Source organism: Diabrotica undecimpunctata, chromosome 1, assembly GCF_040954645.1.
Source record: "Diabrotica undecimpunctata isolate CICGRU chromosome 1, icDiaUnde3, whole genome shotgun sequence".
NCBI classification, from domain to species: domain Eukaryota; kingdom Metazoa; phylum Arthropoda; class Insecta; order Coleoptera; family Chrysomelidae; genus Diabrotica; species Diabrotica undecimpunctata.
The window spans coordinates 182,859,898-182,883,592 of NC_092803.1; the positions used below are offsets into that span (position 1 = coordinate 182,859,898).

General features: G+C 35.6%; 1 protein-coding gene across 7 annotated transcripts in view; it reads left to right on the forward strand.

The window, feature by feature from the left end:
- pum (pumilio) overlaps window positions 1–23,695 on the forward strand; it is a 718,098-nt gene that overhangs the window by 184,059 nt on the left and 510,344 nt on the right. For all 7 annotated transcript variants that reach the window (XM_072520724.1, XM_072520727.1, XM_072520726.1 and 4 more), the window contains one exon: window positions 15,880–16,246. In XM_072520724.1, the coding sequence (XP_072376825.1) occupies window positions 15,880–16,246 (367 nt within the window). The remainder of the gene's footprint in view (window positions 1–15,879; window positions 16,247–23,695) is intronic.

Here is a 23,695-nt window from a genome sequence, read left to right on the forward strand (position 1 = left end):
CTTTTCGGCAATCTTTCTGTCTCTTTTCTTATGGTGCCCTATCCAATTAGTGGATGTTGGCGACAATTCTGGCATACTCCTCTCGGTCTTGTGTGGCTCTAAAGAGTGCATGGGCATCGAGGTTTGTCCAATCCCTTATGTTTTTGAGCCATAATAAACTTTAAGAACTGGTACTTGAAATTTCGAAATATATGACCCAGATAAGTAGTTTTTCTTCTTTTTATTATTGGTAGCATTCCCCGTTTTCTGCCCATTCGATTTAATACTTCGACATTTGTTGTGTGATCTGTCCAGGGAATTTTAAGTAGTCTTCTAAATACCCACATTTCAAAGGCCTCCAATCGGTTCATCACATTGGCCTTTATGGTCCAGGTTTCTACGCCATATAGCAGTATGGAATAAATATAACATTTTTCAAAGCGATATCGAAGCGTTAAGTTAAGGCTGCTGTTGCTTAGCAAGGTTGCTTAGTAAATGCTGTTCTGGCTTGCTCAATCCTGCTACGTATCTCTATGTCTGGATCTAGATCTTCAGGTATCCAACTACCGAGACATCTGAACTTGGGGACCTTTTGGATGTTCTTATTGTTTACTCTTATGTTTAATTTCATATTTCGTATTCTGCTAACCACCATTACCTTCGTCTTGTCTATATTAATCTTCAAGCCTAGTCGTTCTCCTTCAGTGTTTATTCTATCTATTAGTCGTTGTAGCGCTTTTTGGCTATCAGCTATTATGACTGTATCATCAGCATAGCGAAGATTACTAATAGTCTGTCCGTTGATTTTGATTCCATCTTCAGTGTCACTTAAGGCTCTATCGAAAATCGTTTCAGAGTAAAGATTAAAAAGGAGGAGTGACAGAACACAACTGTGTCGTACACCTTTTTCGATTGAGAAATATGATGTAGATTCCAGTCCTACTCTCACAGATGCCACTTGATTCATATAGAGGTTCTTTATGATTTTAAGGTCATTCTCATCTATCGAACGTTCCTGGAGCAATCTTACTAATTCTGAATGATTAACACAATCGAACGCTTTCTGGTAATCTATAAAGCATAGGAAGACATCTTTTTGCTGATCTCTGTATTTCTGAAGTAGGAGTATAATGCTCACGTGTGAAGAATACAAGAGTTTGTTGTCTATATGCTAGGTGCCACCACTACATATGACACCGATTATATTTCTTTTCTTTTGCTACACGCATAACTGTCCATATAAAAGCTGTTCAGTAGAAGTTCCACTATGAAAGAGTTCACTGTATTATAATCGATCTGTATTATAATCGATCGAATTGAAAAATATATCTTAGTACTAGTATTTTTTACCAAAATCACTCAGTTTTTACGATTTATTAATAATAGATCCTATTATGTAATAGGATTTCGGTTCATTTTGAGTAATTTTATGTAAAACTGAAGCCCCACATAAAAGCTCTAATAATCTTAGTAAATTCTCACTTGTTTCGTAATGAAATTGCTATTCTTAAGGACTCGTAAATAAGTATTTACGATCTCACTGTTTTCGTTCTTACACAAGTTATCACAATTTTCCCTTCGGTCGTCCTTGTGTGAACGACCATGAGGGTGGAAAGAGAGTTTACTTTTACGATGTTTGTTCAAAAAGTAGCGAGGACACAATCTATATCGATTGTGAGGAATTAGGCACAAAAATACAGGCACTTGTCATTGTGGGATTAGATTTTTTGTCTCTTTTTGTCGTTGTTTTGTGCCATAATCATCCTCGATGAAGGGAATTCGATTAAGTGAAAGAGGTAGATTGATGTCTTTGGATTCAGCCCGTTTTTGTAATGGAGGATTTATTTCTTCGTGTTTCTAAGACATAAAATTTCTCAAATATTAATATGAATCCCTTAGCTAATTTATTTTCTTTGTAAAACTTAAAATTACTTGATCTAAAACAATCTTTAATTGTTAAGGGGCTATGATTCTTCCTTGGCATAAACAGGCATCCATCAAAGAATATGCTAAATTTAAGTCCCCGAAATAGTTGTGCACCTTGGAATTAGACGAAGACGTGTAGGTACTGAGCTATGGTGTTTATGTTTGGAAACATATGTTATTCTTTGGTCCTGCTAAATCTAGGGAATACGGCGAATGAGGTACTAATTCAAAATTAAAATATATGAGTCATATAGAAAAGATTGTTGCAATCAATTTACATAATGCTCACCATTTATTATTTTCTTGGGAGATGACAAAGAATTCCTCAATAATTCCGAAAGACAGATCCCATAATTTTTTTCTTGCTGACAACACCATTTGTGCCTTCTTCAGTGACGACAGAGAGCCTAGAGTGTGTACCGTAGTTAATAACAGTTTGGTGAAAACTGTCATTAGGATTTTAAGTCAGGACTGTACAGAAGATGAGAGATCAATTCCACGTTTTCAGCGGTCAAAAACTTCCTTTATGCGAGTTTGTATTGACCTGTTCAAAAATGATTCGATATTTCTTTTTCCCATTTCTGTGACAACTTCAGGTACATAAATGGTTCTCTACCATTCTCCATTTATGTATCCACAATCTTCTAATAAAATAGTATGTAACAATATAACTACTCTTTGAAAGTTGGGATCCAATGTCCAATGTATAACAATAAAACTCACAACCTTCGGAGGGAGCCAATTGTTAATGCTTTGTCTACCTCAGTCTCTAAGGTGTGAGTACGTCTTATCTTAATACAAGTCCGAAAATGAGAAGTTTTAGTATTACATAAAAACAAATCAAATTCTGCTGCTAGCTTTACACACATTTGAAATTGATACTTATGGTACTATTGACTTCATGCAGGTGACTCGATAGTAGGCTTCAGATGTTGGTTGGATGGATTGTAGTTAGTGTGTTCGTTTGCTTCAGATGCTGGCGTGAATGAAGATGGATTGTAATTTCAAGCAGATGTTGAGTTTTTCGTAACAAAAAACTAAAATGAGAAATCTTGTGTTAGCCACTGCATACATTTTAAAGATTTCCTTGTCATAGAAAAAATAATTTATTTAAAAGGGCATTTAGTTAATGGCAATGATAATTAAATGAATATATTTATTATTAAAATAAATTAGATAACATGATTTAAATAAAGATCCTGCATACATATACGGTTTAAAAATTTGAAAGGATACACCTGGGTTGGAGGTTGTGTAAAAGAGCACGTCAAAAATAGGAATTTATAAAACGACAAATAAATGTACAAAAAATTATTAACTACAAAAATATGTACTTACCCCAAGAAAAGATATAATGATATACATGAATTTTGAAGCTAAAACATCAGCAAAATAGACGAAACGGATTATAAAATCAAGCTCCCCTTTCTATTAAAGCGAAAACGGACATGACAGAAAGAAGTTACCAACTGACAAATAAAATTTGTAACGACTTGAGATCATAGACATTTTATATATGTCTATGGCATAGAATGGAGTATAGAACCAAAATAAGTGGAATTAACATTACAATTTGGACAGAATATTTACTAGGCAAGAGGTTGAGCGCCAACTATTTTAAGAATAAAAATAGAAAAATAAAACACAAAGTTAACAAATGAATAAAATCTAAAGAAATTGAGATAAAATAATTACTTGAAGAAAAATAACAAACGTGTGAAGTTTATAACGTAACAAGTAGCCAGATGGTTATTTTTCGACGCCAAATTTGATTTTATTTGCTTCATGTCGATGTCCAAAGACGATTGAAGTTGATGATCCATCTACACAAAACTTATTACTGAGGCTACTCAAACCAAATTTAAATTTGTGATACAATTACACACTGTATAATCCAACCATCTGATTACTAAATGTGTATACCGCGTTGGCATATCCCGAAATTAACGCTGCCACCCTCGTATAATAATTAACAAAAATTATTCCGCTGGTATTTTTCTGTAATTTAATTTTAGTTCTGAAAACTGTTATTTACTGAAATACGGAGTAATAGTGAACAGTTGTCAGTTTTGATTGATTATAGGTTTCATCAAAATGGGTAATTTGTTAAAATTTTAATATGATAAGCAAATTCAATCTCTTCGCCTTCCAAGAAACAAGACATCTGCAAGAAGGTTTAAATTTTAAAAACATCCTCATAAGTTATCCCTTTTGTTTCTTCTTTCGAATCTGCCTCGAGAGAATCTGTTAAAATATGATGAGCAATTTCAATCTCTTCGGTTTCCAAGAAACAAGTCATCTGCAAGATGGTTTAAATTTTCAAAACATCCTGATACGTCATCCTTTTTGTTTTTTTCTTTCAAATCTCCCTCGGGAGCGTCGTTTTTTATTTCGCGGATTCCTGCAGCTTCACCGGCACCGCTCTCACACCGCCTGCAGGAGCGGCATGATGAAGAATCGGCGTCGGCGTCGCGGCATAGACCGGGGTTGCCCGGGCAACAGACGCCAGGGAACGCCGTGCCCATGGAGACGGTGCCGACGCCCGGCACGCCCATCTCTTGCATGCGTCGTTGGACAGCTGGAGTGCTGGCGGTTTTAGAGAACCGGTACCCTGTTGTCACGTTGTTAGAAATTTCTTGACGTTTGCCATTTACAGAATATCGTAGTGTTACATACTTATACTATTATATTCTTTACATTTTAGTTGTTTTATGTTTCATCTTATGAATATAGTCCAATGCACAATTTCTCTGATACTCAAAAGTTTTCCAATGTTTCAAATTCTTTGGGAAGCCAAACTATTTTTCATTTTAAAAATTATACTTACAGAAGTACGAACACCTATTATAAATTATTATAGTTTGAAAGTATTTTGTACAATTATACAGGGTAGAAAAATAAACAAATCAACATTTCAATATGGTTGAAACAACTTACAGGGGTAAATCAAATAATAATGTGTTTACGCACTTCAATGGGCAACACACTTATGGGTGCGCCTAAGTTTTGGGGGACGTTATGGGTGACGTTCTTTGCTCGCTTCTAATTAGGTGTTCAATATCCTGGAGCATCTCGTTTTATGTTCTAATTAACTCTTTCCGAAGTACTCCCGAAATTTTACGAGGATGATCTAAGTTAAGGAGTCTTCAGGTCCCACAAGTGTACAGTTGGTGATAAATCGAGGATCTCGGAGGCCAGGGCAAAATATTGACTCCAGCCTGTTTAAAGAAGTCCACGGTGACTCTAGCAATGTGTGGCATTGCGCTATCCTGCTGAAAAATTGGACGTTGGTGCGTCTGAGGGTAGGAATCGTTCTCTGCGCCATTTAAGACGATATTGTCGATGTTCAGAGGTAAGAGGTAGCACTCAGTATGGCCGAAATGAAAAAAGGCCAATACTGCGATTTCGACGATAAATTGTTCTTAGCCCAATTAGTCTTTCATCTTCTGCAAACCATTGAAATGCCATTACGCCATGTTCGATAACAAATTAATACAGTATCTAAACTTCTGCGAATCCTATTCGCAATTTCCGGAAAAATCTACAGACTGAATCTAGTTAGAGGTGAGAAAATCATAAAAGTAACATAAAGAAAGCCTGAAGTGTACTCTGGGACGACTTTATTGATGATAATCTATGTGAATACGAAAAATAATGTTTTCTTCAGTTACTTCTATTGGTAAATTAACTCGCTTAATCCTGAGAACATTCCGGAGGCGCATAAGGTCATGTTCTAAGTTATATTGTTCTCTGGTCACTGTATGCTTGGGCTAGTAATGGCGGGACTATAAAAAATCATGTTCTATTTAAGTGCTTTGGTCATTTAACTCGCTTAAGATGCATAAGGTCATGTTCTAAGGAATATTGTTCTCTGGTTATTATATGCTTGAGCTGATGACGCCGGTACTATAAAGTAAAGCTCAGGTCCGTTTCTGGGACGACTTTATTGATGATAATCCATTCTAATAGGTAAAATATTGTTTTATTCAAGTACTTATATTGGTCAATTAACTCACTTAGTTCTGAGAACGTCCCAGAGTTAGTTCTAAAAAGGTCACGTTCTAAGGAATAATGTTTTCTGGTAAATAATGCTTGAGCCGCTACATCGAAGCTGGTACTGCAAACAATGTTTGGTCAAAAACTATCTTTTTCTTACATAATTTTATTAAAATAGTTTCATACACTCTTTTTCCCATTGTCATTCACTATGTAATATATTTATGATTTAATCAGAAATATGCCCTTTGTATAATACAACACTGCAGTACGTTCTTCCACAATTTCACTCTCATCGTGTTGTTTATTTGTTTATTCGAACAATTTTCCGTGTGGGTGCGACGATATTGCACATAACAACTTTTATACGGTACCCAATAATGTATAAACTTTTCCCCTAAACAGGAAATAACTGCATGGCTGATTCTCGTACACACAAACCGAAAGAATGATTTATGTAATCTCCATTTACAATGAAATGTAACTACTCGTGTACCACAACCAGATCTGTCTACCATTTATCATTCTTTTCCTCGATATTATTACTTTAAGTGATCGAGAGGGGAATCGAGCGGCGTTTCTTTGTTTTATTGGATTTACGTTGTTCACGCCTTGGGTTTTCACTCTTGTTGATTGTTTGTTAAGTGATTAATCACAGGTAGCGATCAGAAAACCAATAGAGATATTGTTTTCTTGTATAATTTTTAATAAAATTTCTTTTGCGAAATATATATTAGCTTTGAGTAGATGCTCGAGAGTTAACACAAGACATTAATTAGTGGATAGGATATTTTTTTGTTTTAAATATTACGACAGGGAATTCACTAATTGCTCTGACGACGAACTAGTTTTGAATCCTCGACCAGCTTGAAGATGCTCTGTGCATCTTCAAGGTATGGCTTCTGCTTCTGAGAAGCTGTGTTAGCTGTTGCTAGGTCCTCACTTAGGACAGGTATCATCGTGCATTGAGATTGGTATACCACAGAAAACTAATCTCCCCTTGTCAGGGCACTCACTTTTCAGCGGCTAGATTGGTATTGTGTGTTTGGATTGGGGACGGTGGCTGACAAGTGAGTGCCCTCAGGTTTGTGAAATTAGTTTTAGGTAGGTAGGAGATCTCCTTACAGAGACGGACAACGTCATTCCTTTTATCGGAAAAGACTTTAAATAGGGTCATAGACATACAGTGTATTAGCTCCTTACTGTCCGTGGTAAGTTCGAATGTGGGTTTGTTGGGGGTAGTCACGGGTTGGATTTGATGCAGACTAGTTGGTGGAGCTTTTCTTATGGTATGTCTGAAAAAAAGGACAGGGTAATTCCCTCAGCAGATTGGTCCTGTTGGAGAGCATCTGCTGTGGGGCACGCAAGCCATTTTGTGTTGTCCGAATTAGAATACAAACTCGAATAGTAGTTAAGACGGACGAGAATCACATTTTTCGATCTAGGAATTTCTCACTGAAATATTTTCCCGTCGATCCTGATCCGCTTCACCTGTGTTTAATACCTTTTCTTATAACTTTGGAGCATTCTTAGTATGTATTTCTAATATTACACCACAGCCCACTCAACTTTTTGACAGAGTTTTGGTATTATTAGCGACAGAAGTACACATATATGTTCCAAGATGGATGGTCATAGCTGATTGAACAAATAAACGTCATTAGAACGTTATAAATCCAAATATATTAACCAATTCTCCAATTGTATCCATTGTTTTTATTCCCCAACCCAAACTTTCAATCTCCTCCTGACTGTCGTTAAGAATTCAGTATCTGTGTAGCGAGCAAACAACTCAGAGAAGAAACGCTATTTAAAATTGTAATCACACCATTAAAATGTTATTGGAGAATCCTATCGGACCGCGCCATGCAACGTCTGACACATAAAAGTCTCACATTTCCGGCGGTCACGTTGGTTGGTCGGCGAACAGATTCCTATCGAACGAATCAATCTTCTTCCGAGAGGCAGCGAAGCGGCACTGATGACGTCGACCGTTTCTTTTCGACGCCGAAAGTCGACGTTCGACAATTTTATGAATTACAACCACGGTTTTTACGTACACTGCTTGGCGAAAAAATGCGGATACCTTCATATATTTAAGTTAAAGCTCAGATTAATTAAGGAGTGACATAGGTCTCGAAGAAAAAAAAAACTTTTTCAAATAATTGTGTTTTAAAAACCAAAAATCTATTTTATTTAAAATTTACACAGAGAAAGAAAAGTTTGAAAACTGTCGATTTTTTCCTGCAGTTTTTCTCGTCCAGCCTTTTTTTGCGATAGGCAGAATATTTCGGCAGATGTTCATCTGAATTCAAAAATTCGAAAATTTTCTTATACACTTGCGAGCAAAAAAATCGACTCACTCGATGAATTGGATTTTATGCTTAGTAATTTTATGTTGTGTTACTTTGAATTAAAACAACTAATGCAAAAAATATTGTCTATTATAGAGCTTATATAAACAAAATAAAATAAAATTAATTGTTTTATGCAAATTTGTAACGTGTTGTAAAGTTTGCCTACTTCTGTATGGCACATGGAATGCAGCAAACATTGTAACGGGCATGTTCTACACAATGTAGACCTCTATAAGTTTGCTGGTGGTCGTCTCAATCGCTTTTCAAACGTTGACGTGTGTGTACACTTTAAAGGACAGTAAGTGTGAATATTTTATAAATGGATACTTCACCAATGAAGGCGGCCCAGGTTATTGCATTATTATAAGACGCCTACTTATGACGCAGTCTGCAGTCTCCAGGGCTTACCGTCGATACCAGGAGATCGGTAGCTACAGTCGACGACCAGGTTATCGGTAGCTACAGTCGATGACCAGGTTCGGGTTAACGACGTGTATCGACACAGAGGGATGTTCGATTCATTGTCCTAAGTGCCTTTCTGAATCGGCACGTGACATGATTTAACCTTCAACAATCCTTGAAGAATGTACGAGGTGTCCCTGTCACTCAGTGGACAATTGGGATAAGACTTAATGCTACCACTTTGACTCCCAGACGAGCTAACAAGTACCCAAATTGAACGCACGTCAGAAACAAGCTCGATTTCAGTTTGTCCGAAAACACGTCAATTGGGATCTTGGCCAATGGAGCAGAGTTTTATTCTCTGATGAGGGTCAAATGTGCTTGTATAACAGAAGACGACGGCTCTATCGGAGGCCTGGAAAACGATTTGCTCAGTGCTGCAGTGTCGAAACAGTGGGCTATGGAGGTGATTTGTGTATGTTTTGGAATGGTATATCTTTAGAAGCAAAAGGAGAGCCTGTGTTCGTGCCCGGTGGTGGTCGCGGAGGGGATTTGACAGAGGATCCTTACATTAAGGATATTCTCCAAGACGATGTTTTTCCTTACGCCTGCTATATAGGCGACGGCTTCATGCTAATGCATGATAACGCTCGATGTCAGACAGCACCAGCGACAATGGCGGAGTTAAAACTGCATTAGATAAAAAGTGGCAAGCGATTTCTCAGGAATCAGTCAGAAACTTAATAAAGACCTTAAGAGATCACATGGAAAGTGTAATACAACTCAGAGGAGGAACTATTCTGGCAATACTTTTTGCTCGCAAGTTTAGTTTATCCCCTTGGCTCGTGATTGAACGAAGGAATTGAGAAACAAATGAAATTTAAGTCTGTAAATAAGTTTTGATGAATTTTCGTCTCATATTTTTCACCATTTTTTCGATTCTCATCGTTTTTAAAACATTTTTTTTTTGTATAAAACAAGAACGGGTCGACCGATTGCAAATAGCTTCGTTCAATCACGAAACAATAGTACATATAAAGATGAACTGTGCAAAGTAATACTGCTCGAATTTACTTTAAAGTTGGTGTAAATAGTCTTGAAGTCCTATACTTTCATATGGAATATTTTTTTTTATTCTTTGAAAATACAAGACCTATGTAACCCCTCAAATTAAACAGTTTGATTAATATTGGGTCATTCAGCTTTGATTGTTTAATAGTATAGAATAACTTGGACAAAGGCTCAAAAATTGTTAAGACGTATCTGTATCTGTAGAGTAGGGAGGGCGAGTTAGGTTTCACAGCACTTAGGCCACAATTGACCCATTGTACATCCTCCCAGGGAGCTGTCGCCCTTAGCTCATTGTCCATCCTGCCATTTTTAGGAAGGTGTACAAGTCACCAGGAGACATCTCCTTTATGTGGGCTGGTGTGGGCCAGGACTCGCCGAACGCGTACTCTCGTGTTAACGATAACTCCGGGCATTCACATAGAACATGCTCTACAGTTTCGTCTTCTCGTTCACACTTTCTACATAGAGGTGTGTCTGCTAGCCCCAGTGTGTGGAGGTGTTAGCTTAGTTGACAATGACCAGTTAAAAAACCAACTGTCAAGCATAGATTTTTCCTGGTCATTCCCAAGTACTTCTTTGATGCTGACTCTTCAAGGTTACTTAGTGTTACCCTGGCAAGTCTACATCCTTGCCCTTCTTCCTATCTTTTTACGGTTTGCGTATGGGAGTGACATTTGACAATTTCCGCGATTGTTGTAGTTGATCAACCAAAAAGATCACCAGGTCCTAAGAGTCTAAGGACTGCCGCCTTTCTAGCCAATTGGTCAGTAATGCGGTTGCCTTTATTCCTATCGTCTCCTTCAACCCACCTCAGGATGATGGTATTACCGTCCGAAGCTTGACTAGTGACAAGTGACTGATGTGACACGTGGTCTATTCAAGGTTAGTAGCGTTTGTCTGCTATCTGTGCAGATTATTTATTATAGTTTTCCCTGCTATACCTTTTTGGGTTATCTCTTTTGCGGCTATGGAGATATCAGTTCAGTGATCTGGAGTATATTCCGCATCCTGAGCCTTCTTCCATTTTGGAGCCATCGGTGTATATGCAATAGGCATTTGCCACGTTTGTCTCCCTATACTGTCTTGTTTTGATTTTGTAGGGTTTATTAATTAATTGTTAAGACATAAATAGGAATGTTTAAAAATTATCGTTTAGTGAAAAAACACAAATTGCAAATTTATTGGTATCCAAATTAAATATAAATATACAAATTATGTGCACTTTTTCAGATTACTGACAGCATTCACTGAAAATCAGGAAGTGAGATGTCATTTTATATCTGAGAATTCTGAAGCTGTTCAACATGTTATTGATAAACACAAAAAAGTCCATTGTGCAGTTTACAATATTTTCAAGGGCATGTTTTTAAAGAGTTATAGATTAGTAGAGGTTTGTCAAAATTTAAAAAAATAATCTAAACGATAAAGATACCTTTCTTTAACATAGCTTAGATTTTCTCAGTATCTTAATTCGTAGAATATGACGTGATCTGAAAATTTTAGTTTATGTAAGGTGAAATAATTCTAATTCTAATAATAATTTTTTTATTGAGATTATCATCAAGAGATTTTCGGTTAAGCTGTTTGTATAAGTTATAACTCACTTATATAAACCTTCTTATCGTGAAAGCAACATCACATGAATCGGCTGGGAATACTAGGAAAATAAATTAGATAAAGCTGTTAATCAGATTAACTGTATGTAGCCTTTGGTGCAGTCAAATTCCTTATGATGACGGGCTGGAGTCAAAGGAGTTGAGGAGCTAAGGTACTTAGTAGTACGGATCTTAATTAAGAAGAAATTTGGTCGCTACACCAGTCGAATCTTGAATAAAAAGGGGCCTCCGTCCAAACCTGACACAAAAGGGAGCTCCATACTATGATGTGAGTGACCTCCTAATTAGTATAAACTTGGATGCGAGTGGACTCCACATTAGGATAAAAGTCGTCTCTAAATTAAGAGGAACTTGGACTCCCAATTAGGATAAACATGGACCAAGGTGACCTTTGAATTAGGAGGCTTGGGCTACCAATGGAACCCTAAATAAATGAGAAAATACAAAATAAAATATACGAAAGAATAAAATAGATACCAAATTAATAATCTTTTTTATTTTTATAAAATTTAGTAAAATAAACGGAATTTAGACAAAATGTATACTTCTAACAGTCAGCTTTTGGACACTTTACAATAATTCCATACAGTAATTTCACTGCAGGTATAAGAACTTTTGAGAAATACTTAAAATTAACCAGACAAGGGATAAATTTGGTTTAACTTTAAATGACCTAGCCTCTGAGTCATATTACATTGCTGACAAAACAACTATTCTGCATATATCATAAAGGTGTTGAAAACGGCATTATCTGTTTTAGTTCCTGACATTTTGTTAAGTGTTTATTTCAAATACAGCAGAGAATTGCAAATGCAAACGGCAAGTCAGTTGATGTATATTTAGATTTTGGAAAAGAAAAGACAAGATGCCAACTCGGACATTTTTATTGCACAACCTACCTCAGTTTTGATTTTTTTCGGTTGTTCAAAAGCGAATTCATGTATCACTTTTTTTCTCGCGCAGTGTATTGTATTTTATTAGGTTGTGACTTAAAACTGATCGATTATTAATAAAGAAACGATAAAGTCTTCTTAAGCAAGACCCTAACCGTTCCTTTTTATTCTAAAATTACTACTCATTACCATAATTGAAGGAAAAGCCATGAATATACAATCGTCTATGGTAATCACAAGGATTTACATGACACTCCCTCAGGCCTTACTAATTAATCATTGAGCAGAAAATTACGTTTACCACTGTTTGGGCGCGAAGGCAGATGTCACAGAGGGTAGTTGCACCATGTGATCCTTTTTGACTATTATTATCTATTCGCTTTACGGGCCTGGTAGGCCTCTAGGAATAAAAACATGATTATGGTAATACGGTTACAAATAAAATTAAATTCAAAATTCATAAAATTAAAAGTATACTGAAACTATAAGGAAATTGAGTACCTGTTCTTTCCATACTATTTTTCCTGTGGCATTTTCATCACTAGTCTCATTGATTTCACACTATCCATCACTTAGTTTTTCCAATCCGTGACTTTCATATTTCTTAGATCCTCTTGTACAGCTTTCCTTGGTCATCCATTTATTATTTTGACGATTGAGTCTCTCAGTGGGGCCATTTTAGGTATTATTTCTTTATCCATCCTACACGCGTTCCATAGGCATCTTATTCTGTTTTTATAGCCTACGCTAATAGCTCCCCTAGTTCTTTGTGTATTTTTCTTCCCCATCCTTCCATACGAAGTTCCTTGTCTTGCCATGTCATTCTAATGTCTCTGCATTAGTAAAAGTAAGTCTCAAGATTTGTAGACGTATGTAAGTTTTGTTGGTGATAACATTTTTGACTTAATTAGTGTTTTTAAGTTTCCATACCCCTCCACTCCCCTTAGCTATTCTACTTTTACCTCTTTATACTTTTCCATTCCTCCTCTTTTCGTCTATTAAAACTTAAATGTTGTAATAGACAAAGTGACCCGGTGAACTTAAAAGATTTCCCGTCTCTCTAGCATTTATCAGTTGTGAATGTTCTTCTTCTTCTTCATGTGCCTTGTCCGTTCCGAACGTTGGCAATCAACATGGCTATTCTGACTTTGTTTACGGCAGATCTGAATAGTTCAGCAGCTGACAATCCGAACCATTGCCGCAAGTTTTGGAGCCACGAGTGTCTTCTCCTCCCTGGACCCCTTCTGCTGTCTATTTTCCCTTGAACGATCAGTTGTAGCACTCTATATTTATTATGTCTCATAACGTGACCCAAGTATTCCAACTTTCTTTTCTTTATACTTATTCCTACCTCTCTCTCTTTACCTATCCGGCGTAGTACCTCTTCGTTGGTCACGTGCTCAGTCCAGGATATATGTAATATACGTAGGTAAGCCCACATTTCGAAGGCCTCTACTTTTTTCATCAATGTTGCGGTCATTGTCCACGCCTCCATTCCATATAACAAAACCGGGAAGACATAACATTTCAGAAGTCGAATTTTGAGAGGTAGGGTGAGGCTTTTAGAGGTAAAAATTTGCTTCATGCTAGTGAACGATGCTCTTGCCTTTTCTACTCTTATACGTATTTCCTTCGCTTGATCCCAATTTGAGTTAACTGTTGTTCCCAAGTAGATGTACGAATCCACTTGTTCAATTCTTTCATTGTCTAATATCAGTTGCTGTGGTGGTTGTTGGGTTTTGCTTACTAATATCCATTTGGTTTTTATGATATTTAGTCTGAGTCCGTATTGTGCACTTGTTTTTTGTATCTTACTCATTAGGCAACTCAGTTCCTCCATGCTACTTGCTAGAATCACAGTGTCATCAGCATACCTTATGTTATTAATTATTTCTCTATTTATCTTTATGCCTTCTGTGCTTTCCTCCAGCGCTGTCTTAAATATTTCTTCTGAGTATATATTAAAGACAATAGGAGACAAGATACAGCCCTGTCGTACCCCTTTCTTGATCTAAATTTTATTGGTCAATGTAGATCCTACTTTCACTTTAGCTTTCTTTTCGTGCTTTACGTTATTGAATGCTTTTGCGTAGTCTATAAAGCATATGTACACGTCTTTGTTCATATCTCTGCAGCGCTGGATGAGTACCTGTAGACTAAAAAGTGCTTCTCTTGTCCCAAGAGAATTCCGAAACCCAAACTGCGAATCTCCAATGTTATCCTCGCATTTTTTGCTTATTCTGTTGTAAATAACCTTGGTGTATGCCTTCGAAATGTGGTTAATTAGATTTATCATCCGATGTTGATCACAAGACTTTGCTTTTGGTTTTTTCGGTATGGGAACAAAAGTTGACTCTAGCCAGTCTTCAGGAAACTCCCCGCTGTTATAAATATTGTTAAAGAGTCTGACGAGTGAGTCTAGAAATTGACTGTTTGTTTCGCACAGCATTTTCAATACTTCCCCGTATACGTTATCGTTGCCTGGTCTTTTGTTATTTTTAAGACCCTTTATAGCATTCTCCACTTCTGATTTTAGAATAGAAGGGCCAGTATCATCATTGCTCAGTGTATACCCACTAGGACGGTCATCATTAAACAGTTGTTCCACATAAGTTTCCCAGATTCTAACTATTTTGTCTGGGTCTAGTTGTAGATTTCCATTATCATCGCATAGCCCTTTCGATAAAATATTGTAGCTTTTCTTTGTTGTGAGTTCCTTTATCTTCTTATGCATATTGTGATAGTCGTATACCTTTTCGCACTGTTCGATTTCTTCGCATCTCTCCGAGAACCATTTCTCTTTAGTTTTTCTTATCTCAGCTCTAATTCGTCTATGGGTTTCGCGGTATTTTGCAGTATCTTTAGTTTTATATATCCGTCTCTCTTCCATCATGTCAAGGATTTCTGCAGTCATCCAGTCTGCAGTGAATGTTCTATTAAGGTATTACATTCTGTGTTTCTTGATTCATTCATTCATCATAAAACACTTGATTGTATTCAAATAAAGTTGTCTGTAACTTTCAGTTCATTAATTCGATCCATAGTTTTTTTTTATTATTCCTCTATCATATACACAGCATAGCGAATACAACATAGATGGTTTGTTATATTATATTAAATCCTACAAAATAATTTCGATATAAACTATAAAATGTCATAACGTATTAGAATTTAGGTTCAAAAGCGATTTTTTCCATTCACAGGATAAATATTTTATCAAGGTTCTTCGTTATTTATTTTGTTGTTTAGGTGATATTATCAGTATGCCGAGAACTTCATCAGTTTTTCATTTACCTGACTGCTTTAGGTCTGTGTATTCATGGAAAGCTATCGGAGTACAATCTAAAAAAGTAAACGCTACAAACCATAATGGTGTCGTACCCCTGGACATTTATCAGTGTACTTATACCATTACATTTTGATCGCCATTCTACTGGGTGTCAGTGGCTCGTTATAGGATTTTCCCTACAATTCTTTTCTATAATTTGGAACGTTATGGGCGATTGACAGAGTTTCCATCTTTATTTCCAACTTATACCATTTTATCCAGCATTCGCAGGCATTATTTTCTTTTTATTGTATTTATATATTTATTAAATTTGTTAAGTTTTATTTGACCCGATTTCTTTTTTGTTTCAGAACATGCAGTATCCGCATCGTTGGCGATGGGCAGAAGAGCGGGTGGCTTCGCGGGTGGAGGCGGGGGCGACACTGGTGGCGGAGGCAGCATCCTGTCACCACGCGGTTCCGATAACGGCGGTTTGGGCGTCAAAATGGTCGAATACGTTCTAGGTACATCACCTACCGGTAAAGACAATAGCATGGGGGGCGATAGAGGACCGGGAGGACCAGGCGGTCTGGAACCTCGTATGCGTGCGCTAGTTCTTCAAGATTGCGACAAAGACAAAGATAAACCTCAAAGTCCGAAAGAGGAATGTAACGGACAACAGGTGGTGGTTGTACAGAATGGACAAGTCGGACAAGATGAAGAAAAAGGCGGTTTTAAGTAAGTATTAGCTTTTCATGTATGATATGCCCAATCATTTAAAAATTATATTCGTGTATACCTGTCTAAATAGATGCTGGTTCAGCTTAGTTGAGTTATTGAACGATAATTCGACTCACGTCTAAAAAACATCTAGAAGTTTGCTATCTCTAATCACCAACTCATCACCACTATAAAGTAAACTTTTTTGCACATATGTTCCCTTCAAAAATTTTAATTTGACCTAAATAATTTTCCTCGTATTGTCAATATATGTCGCCTTGCATGATTTTTTATCCCATGATTAAATATAAAAATCGCCAATTTTGTTCAGTAAATTTCGAAATCTGTTCTTGAAACGAAACAAACAAGATGACAAGAATTATAGGTGTATTTGCTAGCAACAGGTTATCTCTAAAGAAAAAGAGGGTGCGAAGGGCCCACTACAACCAGCCCTGGTGTCAGATTAAATTCGGTCATAAATCGGTTTGCCTTCAGAAGCGGGAAAAGAATGATGAGGTGATATGTTTCTTGGAAAGGGGAAGTCATAGAGAGAAAAAGAGATTTTTGCCGTATTGGGTCTTGATTTATTTTCATAGGAAATTTAAAAGATGTTGACAACAATATCGACAATGTCTGTCTTTTATCGTCTTGGTAGTTCCATTAAAGATTTTCGTTGTTTAATATCATACAAGGTAATTGTAGATATAAAGGCACAGAAGAAGGTGGACATGCTATTTAACAAATATGTTTAAAATATTTAATTTATAAGAAAAAAACCACCAAAAAAATTGAAGCTTTGGCGAAACTTTTTAGTGATTTTCATTAAAGCGTAAAAATCATTTCTAGAAAATATTGGTACTCGGTTTCAGATCATTTCAACCATTTTTGAAAAAAACCGCAGTTGAACAAACTAACCAGACTCTCAGAAGAGGGGATTTCTAAAGTATCCTCTGACATATGCTTTTTCTATTTTTTTTTTATGCAGGACCTTCGGACGATAAAATTTTTTTCCTGTCTTTAGCTGTACTTTGTATTTTCGTCCAGAATTCATCCTGTGAATTAATTTCATTAGCATAAACTAAGGATTTCATATGTCTCCTAAAATCAAAACGGGATGTATTTCCACCTTGCATAAAATAGAACAAAACAAATGACCTTGGTTTATCTAAATGATAAAATCAATCTGCAAAAGCTTTCTGATTATTTTTGACCTGTCTGCATATAACAATGCGTACCATCTGGTTGTCGGTAGAGCACAAAAATTTTCTTGTGCATGTATAGAACTCACCCCACATTTCTTTATTTGTAAATGATTATTTTATCTAATAAAACAATGCACTAGACTCTTACATCGCAAATAATTTACTCACAAAAACATTGACATTTACCAAATACAATTATGTGATATTGTACATCTGCTCATAGTACAAGCTACCGTAGTAGTTTAACATCTAATAGATCTGCTACTTGGACTAGAATACGCTGGTCATACCTACCTATGGATTAACAGTACAGTGCGGTAAGAGATGGGGAGTGGTGTCGGACTCCGGCTACAGCATTAACCCAACTGATTTTCCATGTTCACTTTCCAAGAGAAATACGGATTGGCTCTTATTAATTTGTTGTATAACTTGATACTCTTAAGGTTGACCCTGGTGGGTTGCTTCTACATTACAAAACTCTGTCAGCGGTACTAAAAATTTATTTCTATCATATCTACCTTTTCGCTCTAAATCTGCGACTTGCGTTGTTTATACAAGGTGGGGCATTCGTAAATATATACTGTATTATAATAACAATTATGTTCTCGTGTTTACCTATATTTTTTCCCAATATCACGTTTTGGCATGGAATTAAATTCAAATCGAACACATGTAAAATCGAATTTAATTTTAATTTCTAAAATTTAAAATTTATGTGTATCCTTATGCCACAAGGGACTTGCGGCTCGGTGTTACTAAGTAGATCCCTACGGGAAGAGCGTCTATAGATAATAATAATATAGATATTTAAAATCCCCTTTTGAAGCCTCTGAACTATTTAATTAGGTCTTTTACGAAAGCGTTTGAGATTCTCTTGTTAAAATAGGATACCAGTATTACATAAAAATTAATTTTACGTCATATATTCCAATCCAAATCATTAACCAGTTCGGTCAACAAAAGTTTCAACCTAATTTCATTATGAGAAATCATCCATGGTGTTCCATTTAATTATTGACAAATAATGAAAAACATTCAAATGTTCTACAATTGTACTTGGTCCAATTGGCTGATTTTAATCCAGATAATCCGACCGCAATTTGTGTACTCACCCTGTGTAACTTTTATTTTTGATAGAATATGTCTTGCCTTAGTCTGTTGTGTTTAACATACACCTCCCCTCGCCTTTTCACTGGTTTTTATTCAATGCTCTTGCCCTTGGTATTTTCATGTTACTTTTTTTGTCCGACTTCATTTAAGGTCCACTGGACAGATTCTGACTGCATGTGATTAATCTTCATTAATGCCTACAACATAATGTTCTGCCACAAAGAAAGTGCTTTTATATAATCATCCCTAAACTTGCGTTTAATCTTTTTTCTGAATTAAAGTATGTAAATATTAAATTCCATTCACAAACTACAGCAAAAGTCACTTCTCTTCCATTCTCTCATCCTCTCCCTTTCCTCTAATTGAAATTAATCCAAAGTCGACGAATAAACGGTTTCGGATGTCCCTGCGGCATCCTATAAACATTCCCTTCGGGTGATGTATGGGACTGCTAGACGTGTGCGTTTAGAAGGTTTTGTCCCTTTCGTATATCGAAGTGCGTCCTTGGGTTTTCCCGCATCGACCAATTTAAAAATTACTTCGTTGTCTGATGGGCACTTTCCAAGGAATCCCAACGTCGAAGATAAGCAACGTTAGAGGCTTGTAAATATCAATTTGCGAGGAGTTAAAAGTCCACATGGAATATATTTGATTTGTTGTATATTTAGAGGAACAAATCGATGAGTTGTGTGTCCATTTTTGACAAATATTTACTACTTACACAAAAAGCATTTAACAATATTAAATTGTTTGTCCACAATTAGTAAGCGGTGCGTCAAAATATTGCTTCTCTATACTGCGTAAGCAGGTATTATGTCCGGATATACTGTAATTTATGTCACAATACTATTTTATAAGCGGTAACATAAATTTTGGGCATGTCTACATATAATATTAAGTATTAATTATTACAAGTATAATTATTATTATAATTATTATAAGTATAATCTACAATCAATGTCAGTAAGTAACGACGGTCCAGGCTCCATCCAAAGTTGTCGAAACAGAAGGTGTCAAGCAAGTCAATTAACGTCTGTTAAAAGAGGACAGCTCGTCACCTTTTGCTGTGCCATTATCGCCTTTGGAAATTCAATACCACCTGGTATGATTTTGGTGAGTTAATTTCAAAAACAGCACATGATAAATAGAGCTCCTCCAGGTACAGTAGTTGTTGCATCATCAACAGGATGGATTACTTCCGATATTTTTGTAGAATGATTTGAACATTTTATTTACTATGTCATACCTTCGAAGGAGTCTCCTGTTTTGCTAATTATGGACAACCATGAAACACATACTAGTATTAGAGCAATTCGACATGCAAAGGAAAACGATATTGCCGCCGCACACAGGCCATCGGCTTCAACCTCTCTACAGGAGTATATATGGACCTCTCAAGAAATTTTACTTAGATGCTTGTAAATCGTGGTTGTTACAAAATCCTGAAAAGCGAATAACGATCTATGAAATTGAGTCTCTGCTTGGTACATCATTGGAAAATTGTACATCTGGTTTTAAGTCTATAGGAATGTTTTCTCTCAACCGTCATATATTCAAGGATGATGACTTAATGGCGTCAATGCCAAAACTTGTTGAAATAATGACACTAAAATCGTGTGCTTCTACCAGCAATGCTAAAATAGATGAAACCAAACCAAAACCTCAACAGCTGGTTGAGCTTGTCAACAAGTGACACCACCACAAAATAAGTGACTTGCTGTAAATGTAACTCCTCCTGAAGATATCATATCTTCCAAGTCTGGAAGAGAAATCGAAGAGATAATAGAGAAAAAAGAAAACCTGTAAATGTAAAGCAAGTAAAAAAAATTTAGTAACCTAATAAATAGTGATGAAAGCAAAATGAAAAAATGTAAGAAAGAAACCTAAAGATTTAGACAGTAGAACCACCATCAAATCAATGGATGATTTGACAGATTCAGAAGATTCTCCCTGTAGTTTTTCTGACACATCTTCTGTGAAGGACATATCTTGTATTGATCAAGAAAGCATAGTGCGTATGCTAACATCTCCTGAGGAAACTGGTTATACAGAAAGAGCCCAAAATTTACTTTCCTGTCCTAGCCTTCTCAAGAATGTCTCTCCAGTCGTTCTCAGTCTTCATCGATGTTATCAAGGAACCTTGTTCTGGGTCTTCCTCTTCTTCTCTGACCAATGAGTCTATATGGGCATACAGTATGGGTTAATTAACAACAAACATTATTGAACAAACAAAACTGTATTCATTTTTAGTTATTATAACAGTAAATGTTACTGGTGTCAATGTTTGTATTTAATTAATTCCAATATCCGGTGTGCCTCTGGATAATAAGCCTTCTACACCCTCCATGGAGTACTTACAGTGGACACATAAGCACATGCTTAGCTAAATGTATTTTTTTCTACAACTTGAACATTAACAGTTCCACTTTCCACTTATGTACCATGAGCAGCTTAAGATTGTGGACTATCTATGAACATAAAACATTTTTTGATTTTGAAGAAAATATAACATTGGTGAATTAAATTGTCAGAAAGTGTCCACTGTGTCCCGCTCTCCCCTAGTGTACCTTATCATAACCTCTTCTACCATGAACTTAAAGAATAAGGGAATAAAATGAGATAAACTTGAAGAATAAATATATTTACTTCCATTATCATATTGCATATTTAAATATTAATGATGTATTTTATTAACGGCTCTCGTAGAGCGTGCTTTTCAGTTAAAAAATTTTATATTTTGTTTTGTTGTTATCTAAACAAACCAAAGAATATCGTTGGCTGTAAAGTCACGATTTCTATTATCTTATCGAAAGTTTTAAATTGCTTTTTGCGTAATCCAGAACATCGATTAATGCCGCTTCCTTCCTTTCCTTCTTTCGAGTTTCCATTCGCCATATTCAATTTCTTAATTAATTTTATTTATTAATTACACAAGAAGAAGAATGGCACTTTGATGAAACAAATCCTAGAAGTCAAATTAAATCTTTTAATCAAATTATGCGAAAACTGGTAATTTGTAGCTAATTTATTTTTTTCACGGAATCTTGTCTAAATTAGAAATAAAAATGGACTTTAAGTTGATCGATTAGATGAGAGTAATATGAGAAGACCATTTCAGACCGACTAGTTTCTGGTTGAATATTTGAATTCATGTTTTATGTCTTAATCTGTAGTTTATAATTTTTTCTTTTAGTTCTCGTTTTGTTTGGTGCAATCCTTAAAAGCGCTTGTAAAAATTTCGTCTTCTGGATTATAGCCGGAATTATGATGGTCCTACAGATTTCCAATCTACTATATTGACCGTGGGGCTATATTCAACAAGTTGACTGTGAACTGCTATTATACAAATCAGGGCTGTTAATATTATTTAGTGGCGGCACCGACAGGCTGTTCTGTCTGGTTTCAAAATTTCGTCACGTGCCGAGATCGATTAACTAACTCAGAACTGTCTGTGTCAGAACGTATTGATTTTGAGTTGTTGATGTCGAAACTCATTCTCTGGCTGCGTGTTTGCTTATAGGTAATAACGAAAAATTGAAATAGGTTATCAAATTTGACATCCCGTCGACGGGCGAGATAAAAACGTTAATTAACTGACTGGAATAGAGAGGATATTTTGGGTCGCGAAAGAGAAACTGTTCGCTTTTTTGATTTATTAATCTCACTTATCGTATTCACAACCACAATTAATTTGAGCGCCTTCGTATGACTAAAAGAATAAACGTTTTGTAGATATGTATCATTACAAGTACTTTTAAGCTGCTCTATATCTCATATTATGCTACAAGTATAATATCACATGCCGTAAGACATGTACCTGAGGTATGAATGAAAGAGTGATTTAGTATTGTAACGAAAAACCGTTCAGTTGGCCAAAAAAAAAAAGAAAATCAAGTAGTAATAAGCTGATCATATACAAGAACTTAAAAAAGGTCTCGTTGCTCAGAATCGGGCCCTCATTGTGGTGGTTGACTAATAGAAAAGTAACAGATAGATAAATGGCGGATATATAACTATTAGATAACAGTTTGACAAAAAAAAAACAAAAAATACCAAATTCTAGGGTGTGCAAAAATTAGGACGCTAATAAGTCTTAGCCTGAGGGTTATAGAGGACTCAAATTAAACTAATCATACTTTAAATGAACATTAAATCAAGGAAACAATCTAAACTATTAATATTAACCAGCTTACGCATATAAAGTAAAAAAGATTTATATCTTCAATAAAATAATCAACTTCAAAAAATGTATTTATTCATTACTCGTCAGTACTATCGTCAATAAACTTATTGCAAAACAGATTTGCAGTATTTAAACAAATTGAAATAAAAGATTATATAAAACGTAAATTAATTTAATTATTACTCAAAATTTCCAAAAAATGATACTTCGGACTGTAATCTTTTTTAAGAAACCGAAAAAGCTTTTTGGTTACTCTATTACTTAATAATATAATACAAAAAAGAATGACAGATGAAATTTTTCTAATATCAAAAAAAGTGCGTAGCTTTTCTCTCAAAAACAAACGTCACATTAATAATTAAAATAATCACAAATTTAGTAAAAAAAAAGAGTTAGCAAATGGAATTGCTTATTTAAAAATATACACTCACTTTAAAAGGTCATCTGACTCGGGAAGGCCATATGCTAAAGTCAAAGAAACAGGTAGTTGGTGGGAGGTAGACAAAAAGATAAGGATGCGATACCCTCAAATCTTTTCTTATCCTCGACAGAAAGACTGGAATGCGAAGCGATTACGAATCAATTTAGGAAGGCCAATTCAATAATTAGCCAGGGATTAAAAAAACACTTAAAAGAAAATCTTTCTTTATATTGAGTTTAGATAAATTGACAAAAAATTACTAAACTTACCACTTAGGTACGTGGGTTTTTCACTAACAACTGTAAATTAACGTCTGCCGACATTGTGACAGTAAACTTTGAAAATAAGAGGAAGTCGAGGAATCTGTTCTTTTTATTATCAATCGCCAGACTAAAACACTTAATGGTTGCTTAAAAAAAGGAATGCGGCTGAGATTATATTACGAGTTGATTACATACACTTTTATCATACTTATCCCCAGACAAAATCAATTATAGGGACAAACTTCTTAAATATTACGCATTTTTCTAAATAGTCTAAACTTACACAGA